Source organism: Helianthus annuus, chromosome 1 (assembly GCF_002127325.2).
Source record: "Helianthus annuus cultivar XRQ/B chromosome 1, HanXRQr2.0-SUNRISE, whole genome shotgun sequence".
NCBI classification, from domain to species: Eukaryota; Viridiplantae; Streptophyta; class Magnoliopsida; order Asterales; family Asteraceae; genus Helianthus; species Helianthus annuus.
The window spans coordinates 548,854-567,502 of NC_035433.2; the positions used below are offsets into that span (position 1 = coordinate 548,854).

The 18,649-nt window shown below is 35.8% G+C and overlaps 1 protein-coding gene across 1 annotated transcript; it reads left to right on the forward strand.

The window, feature by feature from the left end:
• Positions 1–3,037: 3,037 nt before the first annotated feature.
• LOC110941229 (protein DETOXIFICATION 53) lies at positions 3,038–9,625 on the forward strand. Its single transcript, XM_022182858.2, has 2 exons — positions 3,038–3,193; positions 8,180–9,625. The coding sequence occupies exons 1-2, from the start codon at positions 3,038–3,040 to the stop codon at positions 9,566–9,568; spliced, it is 1,545 nt and encodes a 514-aa protein (XP_022038550.1). The 3' UTR covers positions 9,569–9,625.
• Positions 9,626–18,649: the final 9,024 nt, after the last annotated feature.

Below are 18,649 nucleotides of genomic sequence, written 5' to 3' on the forward strand. Positions count from 1 at the left end.
GTTATACTAACACACGTGCATTTGTGTAAATTATAGATATTCACCAGGAAACCCTAAAGAATAACCTAAGACATTAATGTGAGTTGATCCACTTTTTGTAAATCTTTTTGTTACTGTTTTTACAAAACCTTAAATATCTTTCCATGCGAATGACAGTTATTGAGTATTTGTAAGAATACAATTACAGTCGGTAAATTTGAGGTTTTGTATACAAAATTTGTTACCACCTGGTAAAGGAGTAACATGACCATAAGTCGGAACGACAATACCGAGTGGTGGTAATTGATATAACTTGGAAACAAATGTAATTGCGGATGCGCCCTCAATACTGTTCACTGTGACTTTTTATTTAAACTTGATTAAACTGGGATTCACTCACCAGTATTTCCCACTGACAAAAATGTTTTTAAAACGCGTTTCAGGTAACAAAATGCGAAAGCCAATTAGAAGTCAGCTGGACAGCACTGAAGGCTTGGAAAAGTGGCAATAAAGTTACCTAAGAATAAAATAGATGTTTTTATTAAATAAATAGGATTTATTCCTATGAAATGTGTTTACTGAAAACTTGGGCTTTACCCATGTGTTTAATATTATAAAACGTGGTGGTTTACTCTGATTAAATATTTCCTAACTACGGTCGTGATGAAAATTTCCGCTGCCAAATTGAATAAATAAAGTGATACCACCAAAACTGGCTCACGGCCACCCGTTCCCGGGAACTAGGGATCGGGGGTTGTGACACCCGCCCATAGGCACGACGGTGAAATTACCGGTAAAACCGGTTTGGCTCAATGATCGAACCCAAGTTTCCCTGGGTCTCCTATCATTACCTACCAATGCCTCACTCTGCACCAAGTAGGAGTTGAACTTGCATCTCTAAAAAAAATGCAAGTTTTTCACCACTTAATTTAGAGACCATTGGCCGCCAGTTTTATTCTATGCTTGTTGACTTTCTCCTCTCATGCGTTGGCAACTGACCCAGCTCCTTTGTTTGTTATATTATTTCTTGCCATGAAATTACAGGATCAATCTGTTTTTTAATTAATTTATGTACGTAGGACGTAACAACCAAATGGATGACATACCAATATATTTTGTATACAGCTTCATATTAAAACAAAATGATAAACGTAGAACACTTGAGTTTTTGATAAATCAGTTTAATGGTCAAAATTATTTTAATGACAGTTTTTATTAAACGATAAAAAGAAATTGTAAAAATCAGATTTTGCCTCTTGTGTTCACTTTTATATACTATTGATAAAAATCAAATCAAATATTTTTTTCTCTTTAATTTGTATAATATTGATACTTTTTATTAAAAAAAAAAACAAGTTTATTTATTTATTATTTTTTTAATGTAACAAACTGGCACGAATAAACTAATTTTATACGATGTTATTATATGGGCAAGTCTACTTACAAATGCATGTTAATGGTTTCATACCATCACTATGTAAAATTAGTTACCGCACCCTACTTTTCATAATAAAAAAATCATTTAAGTCCATAGCACATTGTATAATATGGTATACTAACACATTTATTCACGTAGTGTTATGCATAAAAAAAACTCATTTTTTCTTATAAATGTATACCAATATCATATAAATATTAAAGAGAAAAATACTCAATTTTATTGTATACTTTTTTTTAAATAGTAAAGTTTATAAAAGTTATTTAAGATTAAAAAAAATATATTGATCAAGTAAATGACGTAAATACCCTTACATGTAGAACTCTCACACACAAACGTGTCCTCTCCGCATTGATATCTATGTTTTAGGTTAAATATGCTTTAATTTGTACAAGAACCGGCACCTATATATGTAGGTATATATAAAGCTTCTATATAGTAAAATATAAAATACAAATGTTAATTCTGAAAAATTTCAAACCAAGAAAACCGAACCGAATCAATAAACACACTAGAAAAAACCTATTTCTCATTTCTCAATTTCTAATCTTTGATTCCTTCGGTACCCTTTCTGATATCGAGAAACAAAATAAAAAAGAAACAGAAGAAAAATAATTGATAATTAAGATCAAGGTAACTTGATACGATTTCCAATAAAGATTTTCCAAAATTTTCCTTGTTTCTGCGGCATGAACAACACAAAATTTGCACAAGACCTTTTCTGTACTTAGGAAATTAACAAGAACAAGAAGACAACAGTATCTAATGTACAACACATAATCCCATCGATCTGTAGTTGTAGAACTACAAATTTATGAAATATTAAAAAGAATTTTGAACTTACAAATACTCTATAACGTATTATAGAGACTTTATATTTGTTACAAATACTTTTTAATATTTTAAAATTAATATTTGTATGCCTTAGACTTTTTAAAGACTGGGTTACCTTTACAATGTAGAGTTTCTTTAATTAATTAGTGTGCTTGCTATATATTTGTTTTACAAATTATTCTAATCTTTACCCCTTATTGATTCATGAACAATGGATTAGCATAACTTTAGAGTCATTTACGTCTAAAGCATACAAATATCAATTGTAATAAATATAATATCATGCATTTGATTAATTAATATCATATTATAGAGTAGATGGTAGTACTCTAGATATTATAGGTTAAAATATATTCTTTTTCTTTGGCTTCTCGGATGCATTCAATCATGTGTTGGTGACATGGAGTTGAGTTGTAACATATGCATATGTCCCTCATCTTCTTGTCTTGTAACACTTCCAGTACCATGGTTGACGAACCACTTCAACGCCAAGCACTAAACGACGAACATGCCGAACCTATTTTGGCGATTTTAAGGTTTGCATATTCTTCAAAATAAGATCATATTATTTTATGTTGACAGGATATTATAATTTATTCCTGTAAACAGCCCATCATTATGAGCACGGCATACTTTTTCATGGAATTCAATTATATGATCTTCTTTCTAATGTCTATTATCATTCCTCTCTGTAACCAAGCACCTCTTCCTCAATCTGACTTCTTTGTTTTGTCGTTGAGCAAAACGCGCACGAACGAATATCATCGAAAGAGGGCATGTGCGGCAATGGATGGAGCACCTCAAAATGGTGGAGAACGCATCGTTGTAATCAACGATGAAAATGTTAAACATATCCATAAGATTCAAGATAACGGAATTCATGGTCTTCCCCGACGAGTAATCGTAAATAAGGTTCCATCTCTCTCCCTCCCTGTGATTAAGGTTGATCTTATTGCGATTTCATTTTGTGTTATTTAAGCGGATTAATTCGGGTTTGGTTTATAAATAACAGTCCATAGTTGCCCAGTTTTCTAAATGTTTCAAGCAGTATTAGAAATCACGACCAAAATGTATGGTCAGAAATAACTTAGTAGTGTATATATACGTGCATGATGTATGTAGAGCTTCTAGCTGTTGGTTTCTCATTGCTCTTTTAAGCTACTGATCATCTTGTTTAGATCCACAATCACCGGTTGTGAACAAATAAAAGTACATATCAAGTTAGAGTACAAGTTAGTAATCCTGATTATAATAGGTGAACAATAACTTTGTTCCAACAACTTACCACAAATAAACTTGTAATTTCTTTTGGACCATCAACTTTCGCATTCAGAGAGATTCTCAAAACGTTTTTCCGGACCTGAAAAGTTTAATAAAGGTTATGGAAAGAGACGTCAATTTGCAAATATTATATAATTTACAACAAATTATAACATGCACATCTACCATTTTTAAATTACTTGAGTTGGATTTGTACTTTTCAGTTGTGTTTCATATTCCTGTAAGTAACTAATAAAGTCTGCTTTTGATTTTTCTAAAAAGAGTAATGACCTTCGATAACATGTTTTTATTGGACAAATAATATATAAACCAATGCACTTAGAGACACATGATTCCTAATTTAGTTTCTGAAAAGTAATGCATGCATGTGAATGGCCATACACAATAAGAGTATGTTGGCATGTAAGTATTATAGGTTGATACTAATTAATTATTGGCTTATTCAACTTTTACTTTATTTGATTATCATAATGTTCGAGGCGTGAGGAGGAACAATAATAGGATATTGTATTTTAGAGACTTTGTGGTGCTTTCAAGTTGACCCTAGCTAACATTGAGTTAAGCACTCTTTCATGTGAGGTAAAAGAAAAATATTGAGGATTGTGAGAATTTTTATACTTCAAAACATGTAACTATTGATGCTTGTTCAAGAGAAGATAAAAGAATAAGAAAAGTTGAAATCATTAAATTATAGGTAATTGGCTTGTTATTTGGTTTTTTCCAAACAACTAAACTAACCCACACATTTTTTAGAATTACTTCTGAATCTATAAATTTTTTTTATCATGGAAGTGGAACTCTCAACAACGGCCACTTCAGAAAAGTACATTTTCCAACATCTTTCTACCATTGGGTCAAATAGCTTTTGGTGTGTCTTATTTGATGTGTTGGCATGTGAAAAAACGTATGGGAATCCACATATACCATTATTATTTTCCGCAAAATTTTATTCTCATTCAAACTTCCGATATTCACTTATGTGGCTAATTACTTAAAACAATTGGTACATGATAGCTTCAAAGTTTTTTTCTTCTCAACTAGGGTTCTAATTTGAAACAACCAATGGTGGATCAGGGGGATTCCTGAGTTCCTAGAAATCCACTCGGTTTGGAAAAAAATGAAAAAGTTAGTGTAAACCTTAGGGTGAAGGGGGTGCTCACCTAATAGGTGAGTCCCCTCTCTTACGCCAAACCAATCCCCGTGTGCCACGTCAACTCCCCTCTTAAACTCCCCTAACACCCCAATTTGGTGGCGCCACTCCCCTCTTAGGTGAATTGGTTTTTTTAAAAAAAAAAAAAAAAAAAAAAAGAAAAGGTGTGATTGGACCGCTGCCTTCTCTCTCCTCCCTCTCTCTCGGTGAGCCGCCACCGGTCCCCCTCCATCTCTCCTCCCCGATTTCCTCTCCCGCATCATCGGCGGTGCTTTGCCGATCGGTGTTTCATGTCACCGAAGGGGTCCCCGAAGGGTGCCCCGTACGCCCTTATATAATTTGGAAAAAATAGTGAGAATCTATCAAAAGGAACTTCCTAAAACACATTCTGGATCCGCCACCGGAACCAACAAACAAGAACACATAAACTAGTGGTTGCCGGTCTATCATGACAAATATGAATAATATCCAGGTAAGCATGTCATTCTAAAACAATTATAGAGGGCCGGGGAAGATAATTGATGTTGGCAACATGTAGTCTTAAGACAGACATAGAGTTTAAAACAGATAGAGAAGTAACATTTAATCAACAAATAAAAAATATAATGAACAAAGCTAACAAAATAAGAGTTATATAACGGGGATCGTTAGTGGTCCCAAACCGGAAAAGGCGTCCATCTTTCGGCCTCCAGCGCTCTTCTCCCACAACTCTGGGTCATCAAGAGGTACCACAACGAGATATATATGTATCAACATATTTTTCCTTTTGCACGTACGCGATATAGCTTTATTGTTGTTTACTAAAGAAAAAGTAAAAAACGTTTAGTTTATGCAAAACAATAGACAACATAACTGCTATAAACATTACATAGCCATAAGATGTGTCAATTAACAAGTATCTTATCGTCTGCCCAAGATTAACAACACCCTAAATGATATATTAATCATGAAAATTTGTTTATTTAATTATATATTTTTTTTAGAGTTAATTGCTCGGATGGTCCCTGTGGTTTCACGTTTTTTCACGTTTAGTCCCCACCTTTTGAAAATAGCATGTATGCTCTCTATGGTTTGCCATTTTGTTACTCGGATAGTCCCCCAACATTTAGTCTAGGGACTATCCGAGTAACAAAGTGACAAACCATAGGGAGCATACCTGCTATTTTCAAACTAACTGACATCTACTCAGGGACTATCTGAGTAACAAAATGACAAACCATAGGGAGCATACCTGCTATTTTCAAAAGGTGGGGACTAAACATGAAAAAATGTGAAACCACAGGGACCATCCGAGCAATTAACTCTTTTTTTTATTAAAAAACAATACGAAATTTCACGCCAAAAAATGACCAGATCCTACATTACCTTTTATCCACAGTTTAGCAACATATTACTGATGTGCATTCTGTCCGTCATATGGTTATGGTGTCTGTCGGTATTAGGCAACGACTTATTGATGATTATTTGATTTTTCTTTTTTTAGTTTTTTTGGGCTTTATTGGGTTCCATTGGTAATCACATATTTATAGTAAAAGAAACCAATAACGAGTGAGTATGTTATGAATGAAATGTACCAGAAGTTAAACAATATGTTAGGCAATTATGTTAGTGGGAAAACCTTTTGTAGAAACTCTATGAGCAATAACTTGGTTACTGATGATGAAGAAGTTAATTACCACTAGAGCTTAGTTATTACTTTTCCAAATTGCCACATCGAATTAAGTTGTAACTAATGTATGACGTACTCTTACTGATTATGACAAAGTTGCCACTAAACTATAGTACCGCTTTCCACTGATCTCAGTTACCAACTGATCATCACCTTCTACGTACCACTATTTTCCACCTCACTTTCACCAAGGCAACTTTCAACTCAATCCATAGGGCGTTGCAGCTAACACCAGGGGTGAGGGGTGTTGCCCCTACGCTCGCGAAGGAGCGATGCCTTCTTGGAACTTCCCAGTAATTAGAGGGCTTTGCCCTTCTCCCCTTGAACTACCAGGTTAGAAGTGCTAGAATTGAACATCGTCTGGTGCAAGTTTTACTTCACTTATTCTAGCCTTTAATCATGTTCATACTCATTTCGCTTTGATCTTAAGTATGTATTTAGCTAAACTAAAATAACCTCGATGACACTGAAATCACCAACAATTCTTTGGTGATCATCCTTTGAGATAGTACATTTGTAATTAAGTTGACTTTATTCTTCAAGGACGAAGAAAACTAAATCTAGCTCTTGGGTTGGTACATACCGCACATAAACTAATTAAGCTTACTATTAATTCTTATGTTTGATGAGTCGATCATGGGGATGAAAGCCTTCGGGCAATGGTAAAACAAGATACCTTCTATCATCGATATAGAGTATATATGTGATGGCAAAATCGACCCACTCAGTAATGATTTTGGTTCTCATCTTGTGATAGCAAAATTGTTTTTATATCATTACTAACGAAGAAATACACATTTAGTTAATATATACATATATATCTACACACTTGTTGGTGTATATTAATTTGTCTTTTCCTTTTCTAAATAATTTAGAAGCCATGAAATTACTTATGTTTCATCATAAGAATAATCATAGGCATGACCCAAGAAATTACTAAAATATACATTCATTTTAACATTTCATACATAGGCATATCCAAAACCAACAAATGAAAACGCCATATAAGCAATGCTGGCTAAGGAAGCTGAAATTTAGCTGGCACAAGAAACAACAAAAAATACAATGAGTCCACAAAATAGTCAATCTAATAGTTACACATGTAAACTGCCGCTAATTCTTAGCTGATTATCCGACAGAAAAACAAGGGGGCCAAATCTTAGCCTAACGGAGCCAGCTATATCTTAGTCGACGACTAAACTTTTAGTCTAAGATATAGCCGATGTTGGATTAATCTTGACGGGTCAAGTCGGGTCGATAGAAGTATGTTTTAAATAGGCTAGTGGGTTAGTGGCCCTAATTATTAGTTAGTGGGTATTTATTTTATTCTAAATAATGTAAGCTTTAGCACAATTGAAATTAGGGTTTTTTCTTGAGCAGCAAACACATCTTTATACATGAGTTTGAGTTTTGTGTGATTAAAAGCCTTCAAATAGACAAAACCCAACATCCGGCTCATTTATCCGTATCTTTTTATGTGTCGGGTAAGATATTACCGTCTACTCTAGCCGGCACTTAACACATGTAATTTTAGATTGACTATTTTGTGGGCCCTTTGATCTTTGTACCGACTAAATTCCAACCTCGTTAGCCGACTATTTGACATTTTATGATAGGTTAGATTTAAATATAAAAGTATTTTTGTAATGTTATTACTCAATATCAATTTTGTTAACTTTTTGGGTCTAAGTCGCCTGTTTTGATGATTTATTATTGTATGGATTCACAATTGGTCAACTATATTTTGTTATCACATTGAATAACACATTTTAGTGGTATATATATATATTGAGAGAATAACTGACTATGATTTCGTTTATCAATTTAGGTGGTTGAAGAGCTAATACTGCTAGGAACATCAACATGTCCAGTAGCAACAACCACCTTCCTTCTGTTTTCAAAGTCTATAATCTCAATGCTCTTCTTAAGCCACATGGGAAAATCTGAACTAGCAGGAGTTGTTCTAGCCATTGGTGTTGTAAACCTCACTTGTGTGTCGATCATGAAAGGACTATGCATGGGCATGGATCCCATTTGTTTTCAAGCCTACGGAGCCAAGCGATTCGCAGTCCTTAGCCAAACATACATCAAAACCTTCATCCTACTCTTGTTTATTTGCATCCCCATCACATTCCTCTGGCTAAACATCGAGCCTGTTTTACATGGGCTTGGTCAAGACCACAGTATCACAAAGGTTGCAGCCACATACTTACTCTTTTGTCTACCAGAAATCCCGGCCCTGGCTCACCTCTTCCCGTTGCGTTCTTTCTTGAGGGCACAAGGATTAAACTCACCAACAACCATTGTTGCAACTTGTGCCACAATCCTACACCTCCCTATTAACTACTTTCTTGTTAGTTATTTAAAACTTGGAATTAAGGGCGTTGCATTGGCTTCAACATCATTTACTTATAACATGAATGTTGGGTTAGCACTCTATGTTTACAAGTCAAATGTTGCCATCAAGCCTTCAATAACCAAGACCATCATGGCATCAGTTTTTAAAGGTTGGGGGCCATTGTTGAGCTTATCAATCCCTTGTGTGTGTTCAGTCTGTTTGGAGTGGTGGTTGTATGAAATCATCCTTTTTCTTAGCGGATTGTTAGCAAATCCTCAATCCTGCGTAGCAGCGACGGGAATTATAATGCAACTAACTGGCCTAGTCTATGTGATGCCCTTCTCATTGAGTTTAAGTATATCACAACGCGTAGGGCACGAATTAGGAGGAGGGCAACCAGCTCGTGCCCAATGGGCTGCAACGATTGGGATATCGACCGCATTTATATATGGGCTTGTAATATTTGCACTATATGTTACTTTAAGAAATGTTCTTGGAATGTTGTACACTAATGAACCCGACATCCTGATCATGCTTTCGTCTGCCCTACCAATCCTAGGGCTCGCTGAAGTCGGAAACGCCCTACAAACGGCTGCTTGTGGTGTTTTGACTGGTTCAGCCAGACCAAAAGTAGGGGTTAAGATAAATATTGCTGCGTTCTACCTTGTAGGGCTTCCTATGTCAGTTGTGTTGGCGTTCGTGTTCAAGCTCGATTATCAAGGATTATGGCTAGGGATGGTTGCATCACAGGCTGCTTGTGCATTGTTAATGGTGTGTACATTGATCAAAACAGATTGGAGGGATCAAGCTAAGAGAGCTGAGGAGCTAACTTTGACTGTGAATAAGGATGATATGGAGTCGGTAGAACTTGTCCCTTGATATGTTATAGTTCTATTGTTTTACTCCTTTCTTTGCTTGGTTATCTTTTACTTTTCTTTTCGGAGGTTTTTTTTTGTTAGATAAATCATAGTTGTGAAAATTTTATTGATTTATTAATTCTTGTTAGTTGTGGAAAATATGGAGCAAAACACATTTTTTATATAGTGCGTTTAACATCCTCACATGAATCTATCAGGTCAAGATTTACCAGCAATAATATTACTTAAAATGACGACACACTCTCGCTAGTTTTACATCCTTTATAATCCACCCAAACTAGTTTAATACCCGTCCGTTGGACGGCTTACGCTAACAACGTAACAAACAAAGCTAATATATATTGAGGGTGTTCGGGAACGCTTCTCCTTTTCTTCTTTTCCATATCCTTTTTTGAAAAGGTTGCAACCGTCTAACTTTTCCTTTTCTGATTTTCAAACCACCAAACACCCACATTAAGTGGACACAAGTCTAAACAACATTATAAACAAAATCACCATTTTTAATTTATAAAAGGAAAACGAACGTGAATAGTGTACAGCCACACAACAATATAAAATAAAAGTGATAGAGTGACAAAACATGAAATGATGTCATTTTAATGCAAAAGTAAACGGTAGGCAACAATGTGGGAAAGTTTTGTAACAGTCAAACATGGTTTACTCCCTCAATTTTTTTGGCTTTTGGATCGTCCTCTTTAACCTCAAAGATGGCCTTTTTTTGACTTGTTGACTTGATGCATGGTGCCCATTTGTCAAAGTATCAACACTAATATATGGTAGCCAGGGGCAACATGTGGCATGGTTTAAATGTTCTTATGTGATAATATATCCCACCGTGCCAAGATAAGTTCACCCTTGGTAAAACATTCTCAAAAGTCTTTATGCGAGGGTATTTAAATACATGGCAAATATAGGATGAGTTGTAAAAAGGACAAATGTGCTCCTGAATTTACTCAAATGATTGGTTTTCTAATCTTACCAAAACCTAGGCCGTTGAGCAATGCCAACCCTGCATGGAAATAAAAATGGAATCAGATGTGAATTTAGTGGGTGATTATGATATAAAGTTGAAGAATTTGGAGTTGCAGATTGACTCGCAAACCGTTTTGGTATTAAGTATACTTTTTTTATTAGTGCAACTTTTATATAAGACTATTAAGTATACATATAACTTTTAATGTTTTTGTTATTACATTAGAAAACATGTAGATAGAGCGTGTCTTTTAAAAAAGTTATTTACTTTTGAAGGTTTTTGAATTTTCTTAATAAAATGGTTCTTTACTTGCAAATACCACTAACTCAACTAATTCAAGAGAAAGTGGGTGTAGTAGGTATGCTTCTAGCAACCTCTAAATAACTAACTCGGTTAATAAGGACCAGTTGAGTAAACATAACTGTACCATCATGTCAGCATCTTAGTGTTTAGAATCTCGATCATCTTGCATGAAAGACAAAAAATGGAATGATTAAAAAATTATGCAAAATTATCGATATCTCAGCCCTGTCACAGTGTGTCTTTATATATATGAAAGATAAACTTTACCTGTTGCTCATCGTGCATTGGATTTAACCTGTTTATCTTACATTGAAACCAAAAAAAGTAAAAGAATTGATTACTACTTAATAATATAAATTAAACAATAAGTAATAGGGTCATTTACCTAGTCAAGTTTATATGTTGATGTTAACCCCGACTGGTCCATAAAAAAACTAATTTTCAACTATGAGACTGTCTTTCTAAAAAATAAAATAAACATAAAAATACACATCCTACAAGAAAACAAAATTCATTGTTGATTACATTTAATGAAGTAGGTTAGTAGAATATTTAATAAAATAAATTACCTTGGCAAGTTAGATTGTGGTTTCATTCGGATCTACTTTTGCTCCATGTAAATGTATCCATTTCCACTTATCCTTTGCTACTTTTGTTCCATGTCACTCGGATGAGATGAAAAAAAAAGCATAACTATATTACAACAATGAAACATGTACGTCTCCATCTCTACTATTTAGTTTATCTTACCTCGGCTTTCGTAATCGTCAACTTCGAAAATGTACTTCATTTCTATAAGTTGAAGTGCTCCGCAAGTTCTGTTGAGAAAAAATATTTATTAAGACACTATTCGCGTATTATATAGATATGCTAAAGGGCAGTTGCAACCCCAACTTCCCACGTTGCCCCACTTTGTTCCTGCTAGTGTTAGTCTGAAACTTATGAAAAGAAATATAAATATTCAGCATGTCTAAACTTTTACCCGTAGTGTTAAAACTAAAACAAACATCTTCCAGTATTGTTAAAGTAGAACAAACCTTTTGTTCTTTCTTGATCGGGCTGATGTGTTGGTCCTGCTTGGCTACAAAAGCTTTTTTATAAAGCTAAAATGTGATACATCAAGTGGAGGGGTTTCAATTACATAATAAAATCAACAAAATAAAAATACACTCATACATGCATGCAACTCTAAAATCGTATAATTTGATGCATTGGTATTGTAAAATTACATAAAAAAGGTCACCTCTTCACTAATCTCTCTCAAACTGAGATTTGTAGGGCTGAAACATTGGCCGTAATAAAGGATCTCAACACTTGGGAGTGTTTCTCTGATCGGACTAACTATAAGCCAGTCCTGCTTGGCTTCAGAATCATTGTTAGAAAGCGGAAATGGAAAGTTTCTTAAGTTGCTAATACAATATATACAATATGTCTTTTGTCACTTTTGGATCATACACTTAAATTCCGCACCATGTAGAAAATCAGAGTTACCTTGCATGCAAACTCTGTTGTTGAAAATAGGTACTACATAGCACGAAATATGTCTTGTGAGAAATCTGCAGTGTTTGTCTTGGTTATGTGACCAACAAAACGAAATACGTTTTCATGCTCCCTACGTATTTATACACATTATGCTTGGAAGTTACGTAGACCGCTATCCCTACTACTTGCTGAAAAGTTGGGCTAACCACCCATTAGGAGATAACCACCAAAGTTGTGGAGATAATGGGTAGGAAAATGCGGAGCTAACCACCCACTAAGGAAACCGCTAATAACCGCTCTGAACCGCCACAATAGGTTAATTTTGTGAGTTTAAGTGGCTGAGATTTAATCTCAGCATGATCCGACGGTGGAGATTGATTTCAAAGGTAACTTCCACTTAATGGGTTCCATATATATATATATATATAATATCTAAAATTTGATTTGAACGCTTACCATTTGATTGAGAGAAATTCATCGGAGTCATTATTCCAAAGGCATCTTAGCAATGATATTGGAAAAAGTTAATTAACAATTTTAATATTCTCTTTTGATTGTATTACTTCAATTTTTTTTAACAAGTAATTTTGATAGTTTCCATTACTTAGATAAAACAACAAATTAGAAAGAAATGGCAGGTAAACGGGCAATAAACTGCATCGTAACCCCCTTTTGAATTGCAAAATCGATCCTACTAAAGACGAAATAACTCTTAAGGGCTAAAAAATTACTATTCACGACCCGCTGGACTCTGTTCAGGAATTCCACGTCCTCTGGGGCTAGAGAACCAAATGTATCAAAAGCAAATGGGATAAACACGTGTTGATTTTCTAAACAAGCTTTCTCGTGTTTATTGACCTTGCTTGATTCCGCTTTCAACGCTGCCTGGCCGGCAACAAACCCATTATTCTTAAGCCCAACAAGAGGGGACACTCCTGTAAGGTCCACACAAGCATGTTTTCCCCTTGCCCACCCAAACACAAGAATATCAGTTGGCCGAAGAGTAGACCTCCCATCGAATTCTTTAAACACACGAAAATCTTTTGGCCCAAATACAACGTACTTTCCTGTTTCAGTTATTTGAGGGACTGATATCAAGTTTTTCTTCATCCCTGGTACATGGTATACATTTTCTAATTTCAGCCCGTGGTTACCTCGTTGGTTCGAGAACATCACATCTCCAATGTTTGAAATTTGGTGACTCAAATTATCGGCTATTACTACAAAACGACTTCCTTCGTACCTTCTAGCATGGTCGTTCTTTGTCACCCGGTAGGTGATTCGAACAACCCGAATCAGCTATCCACTCGTCGAGTTTGTTAGACTTAGGTTTGACATGTAAGACCCTTACTTTAAATATCGGTTTTACATATAGTTTTCGCATATTAAAAGCGTTTATACGATTACACATACATTTGAAAATACGAGTTTCTTAAAAACCTATTGAAATTTAAAACATTTCAACTTAAAGTCATCATTTAATCTCGTAATGGCGAATCGTAATGCGAAAGCTTGAATCTTTGATCGTGTTCGGTTCTTCTTAGAGCTTGATCGTCATCTGACACTTCAGGATATCCTACATTTCATAAAACATGAAATGCATTAGTTATATGATGTTTAAAAACGTGTCTAAACGATTTCGCAAGACAAAACAGGCAAAACGAACAAAACCAAAAATTTTGCCAGCTTTAATGCCCGTCGCGTGCCGTGACGGGTTTTGCTTGACCCTTCGCGTGCCGTGAAGGCCGTGGCGTAGTGCGACGGTGTTTATCATATCCCATCGCGTGGCGCGACACCTCCATTTCGACAGAAAGTTACTTCCCTGGTGCTGCATATTTCCAGCAATCCCAGTTTCCACTTAAATGGTTTTAACTTTCTCAACTTTTATCTTTTATCTGTTTTAGGTTCTGTTTCTTCCTACGTGATCGTAATTTGTTCCTCCATCATATGGAGTTAAAATCCGACATCTGGATTAATAAAATTCTTGAGTTTAAGCCCTCGGCTTTATATTTAATTGTTAGAATTTTGACCTGTTCGTGAAGTATCAAGCAATCTTGTATCTAAAAGGTCATAAAGCCATGACCTACGCATTAATTCGGTTTTATAACTTTTATGAATTACGCAGCCATTAACTATGTTATACGCATAATTCATTTTGACCCGTTAAGAGAATTTAAGCATTTAAGCTTAATTCTCGCTCCTTCCTTCTTTGTAAAATCATATTTTCCGAATTCATTTTGACCCGTTAAGAGACTTCTTTTATTTTCCACCACAACGATATTTGTGGTGGATTTCATAAGGTAAAATCATATTTTTCGAATTGTACCCTTCAGTTTAGTAATTTTTACGAAAAGACTCGTTTCAAGGCATTTGACCAAAAAGACTTATACCTTAAACTTTTACACATATCAAAAGACCTACTCGATCATAAAACTTACTTTCAAACAACCTTTAAGGGTCATTTGCCCTGTTTATCATTTAAGGGCGTTTTGGTCAACTTTAGTCCCTTCTTTTATGACGAAGGACTTTCGATAACATGTTTGACCAAAATCGCACATTTTAGCTATATTCTTATTTACACATACCTGGCTCGGGTCAAAGTATTAACCCGTTTTAATACCTCATCAAATAAGTTGCTAGTTAATAGCAACGCATATTCCATACGCAATTCACCCCTTTGATCATAATACTCGACAAACAATCATTAGTCGATATTGTCAAATGGTGATAACATCACCATTCGACCCGTTTAGCCTAAGTGACCAAACATTTTATATTTATAATTGAATGGTATTTATTTACCATTTCACTGAATTTTTGACCCATTATGGATTTTCACCATATGGTCAAAATTCTTAAGCCCTTTTCTTACGCATTTAACCCATCGTGACTTACGCCATGGGGTGTCTTTTAAACTTCAACTTTTATTCATTTACACATGACTTAAGTTACCATTTTACCCTCGTTATTCATTTTGGCTTACCCGATAAGGTAACCATTCAAAACTCATAACATGTTTGTCATCTCATGACCAAATTACCATTTTGCCCCTATTTACCATTAAGCATGGTTTTCATCGTTTTCACTTGTTCCGACCCGCATCATTTCACGTCGGAACCTCATATTTCAATTATTACCTTATCGTATTTATAACCCATAAAATAAATAAGTATTCTACGAAAAGGGTGTAAGTTTTACTTACCTTGCATTCAAATACGCTTTTCCTTCGTACATGATCCGTTTGACCCGCTTCTTCTTCCAAGCTTCCACCTAGCTTGTTAAGCGTCAAACTGTCATTTATGATTCGCAAGATGGTTAGATTAGTCAGCAGTTATCACGACTATTCCATCTTACGGACTTTATATCAAAATCATCATTCGATCGTATTATAGGTCAGTTTGACTTTCAAAAGTCAACTGCCTTTAATCATATGAAACGCACAATTAAGTTCAACCACTCATTTAGGCATTTTATCAATTATCCGGTAGGAATTATTTTTAGGCCACCGTTTTAACTAATTTCTAATCTAAGTTCTTGCTATTTTATGTGCACAAAATGCAACATATAAATTACATCAATTGTGGCATAAAACTAACCCTTTTTTAGTACTAATGTTGGAAAAAGTGTGTTTTTGTCTTCCTTTTGTATTTTCAGGATTAAATGAGCTCAAATTAACAAAAGAAGCAAAAAGGCAGCTAAATCTAACATAAATACAAGAAAAGAAACAAATGTGGCATGCACGACCTCCCGACAAGCATCTTCCCACGCAAAACAAGAAGACAGAAGCCTGAACACACCCTGTGCTCAGTGAGAACGGGGGCGTGCCCAAGTGTCAGCAGAAAAGACAAAGTGGTAGAAGCTTCTATTGCCCACCACGGGGCCGTGCTCAGCGGACACGGGGCCGTGGTCAACTATAAGATTCGCTAAATCCAGGCAAATCTAAATAGTACAGATATGCTTCTGCACACGGGGTCGTGCTCAGCGGACACGGGCGCGTGGTCAACTAATGCAGACAACATTTAGTGAAATTGCAATTAATGAAGAGAGAGAGAGTCGGATGGGCACGGGGCCGTGCCCAGTGGACACGGGGCCGTGCCCGAGCTTCTGTTCAGCCTATAAATAGGAGTGCTTGGAGCTCTTGCAACTCATCTCTTGGCACACCACCTCTCTCACACTTCACCCACCACCCACCACCATCACAACACCATCATCCACCACCATCATCCATTGTCCATCATAGAGTGTGTGAGTCATCTCGGGATCCAAGATTGATCGTAAGAGTTCTTGACAATCAAAGGCCATGTTTGCCTAAGTCTCTTACATCACTTGGTGAAGACAAGTTGTCACACCCCCAAAATCCCCATGCGGAGTACCACCGCTTGGAGGCGTGACTGACCAGGATCTTAGCAACCAATCACATTGAACACATGAATATGTCTAAATAAAACATTCATTTATTAAAAATAGTGTTACAATGTTAAAACATTTCATAGTCTACAGCGGAAGCATATTTAATTCATTAAGTGTTTATAAACCACATGTATAAGCTCTTAGTCTTGTGTTGCATTTCCATGTAACTCGACCCATGACCACTCCAGCTTCTCAGACAGCAAGTTCCTTTGATATGCACCTAAAGGCCTGCAAGGCATGTAACAACAAGTCAACAACAAAGTTGAGCGAGTTCACAGTTGGGTGTTCGTTTTAAGTTGCTTACGAAAACATAGTTTGTCTTTAGTTGGCTTACTTGTCGTGGGGTTTACCCCATAGTTGAAAATATGATTAACCAGTTTACCCTGTTTCCCAAACATAACCATAATCAGTGGGGGGCTTCCCCTGTGAACCGCTAGACCATACCATATCGACTACTAACGAAATATAAGTTGTGCCCTGCATCAATTTCTATCATCATTGACAGTTTGTCGTAGTCCATTAGTACACGCCCGTTCGAACGACACGGTGTGAGGTTTGTTAGACCTAATAGCGCTATTAACTAATGACCTGCTCGCCATCGGCCTCGGCGATTAAGTCGATATAAAGAGGAGGGACTTCATGATAGAGTTTTGTCTAGTAAGTTAAGGTTGTTATCCTACCCAAGGAGGACGAACGTACGTAGTTCTACCCAAGGAGAATACGCAGGAGTTATAGTGGCATCCTACCCAAGGAGGATGGCCATACATATCCTACCTAAGGAGGATATATAGATTCCGTTTTAGTTTATTAACCCATTCCCAACCATTGGGAATCCCATGCCTTGTAGTAAGTGTGAACTCACCTTGGTTTGCTCGGTATGCTAAACTATGTGCGCACAAGTAATCAGTCTAGTCCTATAGTATGCACGTATACTCAATCAGTTCAAGTTCGTAAAGTTTCACATGAAATCAATATCACAGGGTGTGTTTGGTAGTTAACGTCATGTAACACATAAACAGTTAGTCAATCCATACAAGGTTCCAAAGTACTTGCAAGTTCCTTAACTAAGTTTTCATGCTCAACAGAGTTAACATATTTTAACGGGGAATAATAAACATACTTAACAAAGTTAGCAAGCTTAACAGGATTGGCATATTTAACAGAGTTACATATTTAACAAAGTTACATGCATAACTTAACAGAGTTAACAATTAACAAAATTAACTGGGTTACTGTGGTTATTTTCCAACTTGACAGAACATTCGGCGAAAACCCTTTTGGTGAAATCACTTTTGACGAAATCCCATTTGATGAAAACACATTCGATGAAAACACATTCGATAAAAACACATTCGATGAAAATACCTTCGATGAAAACACCTTCGATGAAAACACCTTCGATGAAAACACTTCTGATGAAATCACTTATGATGAAAACACTTCTGATGAAATCACTTATGATGAAAACACTTCTGATGAAATCACTTATGGCGAAATCCCCCCAGACGAAATCACCTTTCTGACGAAAACACTTGTTGGCGAAATTACCTTTTGGCGAAAACACTCCAGCGACGAAATCCCAAAGTGTTTTCGTCGTTGTTGTGTTTTAGTCGAGGTAGTGTTTTCGTCGGCACAGTATGATCATCATCATCAGTTACAGACTACAGCAATCAATCGCTCAATCATATCAATTCCTACAACCACCTTAATTATTCACTTAACAGTTTGCATCATCAATCGTATCATCATATCACTATTTCTATCGTACGGTCAACATCGCTAGAATCAACAGTTTCATTCTATATTTTAAAACATGTTTCAGCCACAATCACACCAGATCATTATTAACATTATGCTACCCAGTAATTCACTAGCAATTATTCATCATAAATCGACATCGGTTTGGCATACAAC